General features: G+C 40.6%; 1 protein-coding gene across 2 annotated transcripts in view; it reads right to left on the bottom strand.

Annotated features, from left to right (window-relative positions):
- Window positions 1-2,334: 2,334 nt before the first annotated feature.
- The window catches only part of LOC109970238 (guanine nucleotide-binding protein G(s) subunit alpha-like), a 36,958-nt gene continuing 34,052 nt past the window's right edge, over window positions 2,335-5,240 (bottom strand). For both annotated transcript variants that reach the window (XM_020617701.1, XM_020617779.1), the window contains one exon: window positions 2,335-3,339. In XM_020617701.1, the coding sequence (XP_020473357.1) occupies window positions 3,193-3,339 (147 nt within the window). In that variant the 3' untranslated portion in view covers window positions 2,335-3,192. The remainder of the gene's footprint in view (window positions 3,340-5,240) is intronic.

Here is a 5,240-nt window from a genome sequence, read left to right as displayed (position 1 = left end):
GAATCATGAGGTCAAAGGAACGGCCAAACTGAGCTATTGGGGGAGAAGAGCCTTGGTGAGAGAGGTACAGAAGAACCCAAAGATGACTGTGGCTGAGCTCCAGAGATGCAGTCGGGAGATGGGAGAAAGTTGTAGAAAGTCAACCATCACTGCAGCCCTCCACCAGTCGGGGCTTTATGGCAGAGTGGCCCGACGGAAGCCTCTCCTCAGTGCAAGACACATGAAAGCCTGCATGGAGTTTGCTAAAAAACACCTGAAGGACTCCAAGATGGTGAGAAATAAGATTCTCTGGTCTGATGAGACCAAGATAGAACTTTTTGGCCTTAATTCTAAGCGGTATGTGTGGAGAAAACCAGGCACTGCTCATCACATGACATAAACCCAAATGAGCATCTCTGGAGAGACCTGAAAATGGCTGTCCACCAACATTTACCATCCAACCTGACAGAACTGGAGAGGATCTGCAAGGAGGAATGGCAGAGGATCCCCAAATGCAGGTGTGAAAAACTTGTTGCATCATTCCCAAAAAGACTCATGGCTGTATTAGCTCAAAAGGGTGCTTCTACTAAATACTGAGCAAAGGGTCTGAATACTTATGACCATGTGATATTTCAGTTTTTCTTTTTTAATAAATCTGCAAAAATTCTGTTTCTGTCAATATGGGGTGCTGTGTGTACATTGAGGGGAAAAAAATGAACTTAAATGATTTTAGTATATGGCTGCAATATAACAGAGTGAAAAATTTAAGGGGGTCTGAATACTTTCCGCACCCACTGTATGTTTGCAAAGGTTTGGATACACATTTCCATTCAATTCGGTGAGAAAGTGTGTCCAAACCTTTGACTGGTCATGTATAGCTGTGATAAATATGTAAGACTATGTTTGTATGTTTATATTGCCTCTCTTTTATCCTTTGTAACCTCTGGCTGTGAAAAGCTCTAAAAATAAACTGGAACATTATTTACTTTTTTTTTTTTTTTTTACTAAAAAGTGTTTAGAATAATGTTTATTCTGCCCTCCCTGATGTAAATAGGGTAGACACAATATGAGAAATCCCACTCACCGAACATTATTGCCTTCCTGAAAGGAGGACTTACCGTAGCATTGTTGAGTCAGACTGCATCACTTTTAGCTGCCTGTACCTTATAAACTGGCAGTGTATGTGATGTCAACCTCACGAGAGGATTTACTAAGCCTAGGAATGAACCAAACACTAGCACAACCATGTCTTCTTGTTTAAGCAAAAAGAATTTGGTTTATGTAGAAACAAGCAATGTTTTGCAATTGGATATTTCCCTCTCCTTCAAAAAAGTTAAAGCTAAAATAAAAAAAGAAATTAATACCCATCCCATTGCACCCAGAATCGCCACCATGTGAAAATGTATGCAGATGTTACTGAATATTAAATTGTGTTAGGATTCAGCATCTTTCACTACACAGCATTAAGTTGGTGTGTCTGATTATCTTTTTTTTTCTATAGTTTTTTCTTCAAATCCTATCATATAAACCAGAGGAGAGTCAAAGCTAAATAAATGAATCAACTAACAAACAAACGTGGGGAAAAAAAAAAAAAGGAAACTAAGCAAGAGACGAAAGGCCTCTGCCCCTGATCCGCTTACCCTCCCCCCCAGTTCCCGGCAGAGGGGGGAACTAGCACGGACGAGGTGGGACAGACCCGTCCAGCTGTACAGCGCAGTGAAACATAACTTACATATTAGCTCATTTGTACACGTACAGTCGTGATCAAGGCACAGGGATCTTCTACAAGTTCTTTTTTTCTTCAGTAAAGTTGTACAAAATAATACATTTTACAGTCTGTACAAGAATAATAGTCCAGCAGTAAAATAAAGCAGATGTACTTAAAGCCAGGAGGGGGAAGAGGTGGGACTGAGAGAGGTGAGAGGACAAGTTAGTGGCTAAATCATCAGAGCTTTAACCATACAGAAAGTAAGTGTGTGTGTGTGTGTGTGTGTGTGTGTGTGTGTGTGTGTTCCCAGGTAAAAATGTTGCATCCAGTTTCAATATGTCCATTTGACACTTTTGACTTTATGCCTTCCTCTTGTGTTGTTTTTGTCCTTTTTAAATAACATTGCTCCTTTATTTTCCATATGTTGAGAAGTACTCAAACAGCAGCAAGGGGTCAATAAGTATATATATGTGTGTGCAGGTGAGGGGGTTTAAATGGGGCACAAAGGCAGATCACACACAGTGTACGCCAACACACAACATGTATAAACTAACAAACTTAAAAGTTGAATTGTGTTATTACAGGAATATATAATATTTATATATATATATATATATATATATATATACATATTTATATACACATATATAAATATCTATATATATAGCTTGGATTTTTTGCACTGCATGAAGTTCACTGGTATGAATGAATTTATGCACTGTATGGTATTTTTCTTTTTTTGTTGTTTTCTGCCATCCCTCCTTGTCTGGTTTCTTGAAGAACAGGTCATGTGAGTCGTGTAGTCTTACGTTTGAGCCACGCTCGCGTCCACAGGCAGTCGCTAGTCAATTAGTCCGTTGTCCGGCACAAAAAAGGCTGACAGCCCTCCACTGTATCGCTTTGCCACCCTCCACATCCATCTTTTTCTTTCTTCTCTTGCTCCTGGTTCATCCTCAGCACGCGGTGAATAAACTAGCTCTGTCTCAGGATGCATTATTTAACCCAGCCTCTGCCAACTGCTGAAAGCAGGACTTTGTTTTAAAAGGGTCTGTGACTGTGATATGAGACATTAAAACCGATCTAAAGGTTCTGAATGTCTTATGCTGTAAAGTGTGTGTACCTGTGTGTGTTCATATATCTGAGAGAGAGAGAAAAAGAGAGCTAAAAGGAGGGACAGCCTGCACTGAGAGATTCCAGTCTTGACCCTCCTTCCTGGGTTGAAAGTGGAGCCGAATACAGCAGTTGGCCTTGGCTAATAGTTAATGAAACTGTTGTTGATGTATCCTTAACTGTGTTTCTTCTTTTTTATAAAAAGGTCTTTTCACTGTTTTGTTTTTCTGAAAATGTGTTACCAGGAGAGGTTGTGTCAGGGTGGAGGGGAGGGCAAGCGGTCTGTCGCTCGCTCAGTTGTTTAGTAAAGTTGGTGGAAGTGGAGGGGATGATTTGCTAACTGGTTGTGGGGGGTAGATAGGTAGGTAGATAAGTAGGGCGGATGCCGCTGCCCATCACAAGAGCTCATACTGTCTCAGGTGCATCCTCTGTATGATGTCGCGACAGTCATTGAAGACACGGCGGATGTTTTCTGTGTCAACCGCGCAGGTAAAGTGGGGGTAACAGTAATGCCGTCCATCCCCGCTGGCTGTGCTGATCCTCTGGAAGAGACACAGATCGAAAGAAAAATCAGCGTTATAGCACAGTGGCTCATGGCATTTTCTGTCTGATGTAACGTCACAGCCTTCTCATATGGACACAAGAGATTAATACATTTTAAACTGCATATTGTTCAGGCCGTTTTGGTCATGTCTGCATTCATACTACACCACTAGCACTGGCAGACATGAGACATTTAGGCAGGTAGGTAGGACTTTAATGATCCCGCAATGGGGAAATTCCTGTGTTCCAGCATCAATAGAGAGCAGCAACAAAACACCAAAGGAACAAACACCACACACATATCGTGAGAAACAAATTCCAAAGTACCTAAAACCAGACAGAATATAATATTTGAAAGACAATGAAGAACAAGAATGACCCTCCCACAATTAATCCCTGAGAACAAATGAAAAATACCTAAGAATAAGATAAAATATAGTATTCGAGAGAGACCAATAAGTCAAGGACAAGAATATTACTCCCATAATAAATCTGCAATGGGGGAAATACCTGTATTTCAGCCCTGGGGACCTCTGAAAAACTACTCAAAAATACCTAAAGCAAGCCAATATAAAGTATTCGAGAGAAATCAACAAGATTTTACATATGTGCATATTTACAATGCATTTTACCCCCAGGATTTGAGTGCTGCACCTCAGCTGACTATTACATAGCCCCTCATAATTTCACCTATCTTATCACTGCAGTGATAACTGTGGGGAGGAATGACCTGCGGTAACGCTCCTTCCTACACTGGGGATATAACAGTCTTGTGCTAAAGGAACTGTTCAAAGCCTCCACTGTGTGGTGCAGGGGATGGGAGGGGTTGTGCATGATGGATGTTAGTTTTACCAGCATCCTTCTGTCCACCACCTCCTCGATGGAATCTAGGGGGCAGCCCAGGACAGAACCAGCTCTCTTAACCAGCTTGTTAAGTCTCTTTCTGTCCCTGTCCGTGCTACCTACTGCCCAACCCACAACAGCGTAAAAAACTGTAGATGCCACCACAGTATCATAAAATGTGTGAAGGAGTGTCCCGCACACCTTAAAGGACCTCAGTCCATCTCAATATCTGAGCCCTGAAAGCTCACCGGCGTCAGTGATGGTGATTTCTGCCGGAGGTCAATCACCAACTCTTTTGTCTTGCTGGTGTTCAGGACCAGGTGATTTTTCTCACACCGCTCCACATAACATTTCAAGCATTTATCCATTTTTAATTAACTACTTCAACTGTTTATCCATCGGTTTTAGCTATTTCAAACATTTACCCACTACATTTAGTTAACTTATTCATGAATGTATCCATTACTCTCTAGTAACTGATCTCAAACATTTATCCATTACTTTTAGCTAGTGTTTTCACCTGTTGAGATGTTTTGTCAACTTGCTAGCTAGTTTAGCATAGGTTTGCTCACTGGTGGATAGAAGATCGCATATATGTTTAATGGAAAATTATTAATGAAAAGATTCAAACATAATCCTGGTAAATGAGAGGCTTCATTCACACTAGGTTTAGAAAGGCTGCTACAGTAAACCAAAAATTACCATTGCTGATGTTAGGTATTTTTAGTCAGATAGATATTGGATAGATACTTTATGTATTAGAAATGTTTAGTGGAGATAGGATGTCTAGTTAGACTGTTAAATGCTTAGGCCTGCTTATGAGTTTCTACAAGGTACATCTGGTCAAGGATACCAGAGAGAAGAGTTGATGACTGTCAGCAGACAGGGTGTTTAATATTATTATTACGACGTGTATAACTGTAGCCTTAGCCATAATATGTTCCTATGTTCAAGACACGACATGTACTAGAGGTCGTGAGAATGTTTTTAGTTACACACCACTTAACCAACAGACATACACATTCACACGTTGATTTGCTTCATGTTTTGACTACTG

This window comes from Monopterus albus, unplaced genomic scaffold (genome assembly GCF_001952655.1).
Source record: "Monopterus albus unplaced genomic scaffold, M_albus_1.0 scaffold1.1, whole genome shotgun sequence".
Lineage (NCBI taxonomy): Eukaryota > Metazoa > Chordata > Actinopteri > Synbranchiformes > Synbranchidae > Monopterus > Monopterus albus.
This window is presented reverse-complemented; position numbering and strand designations above follow the sequence as displayed.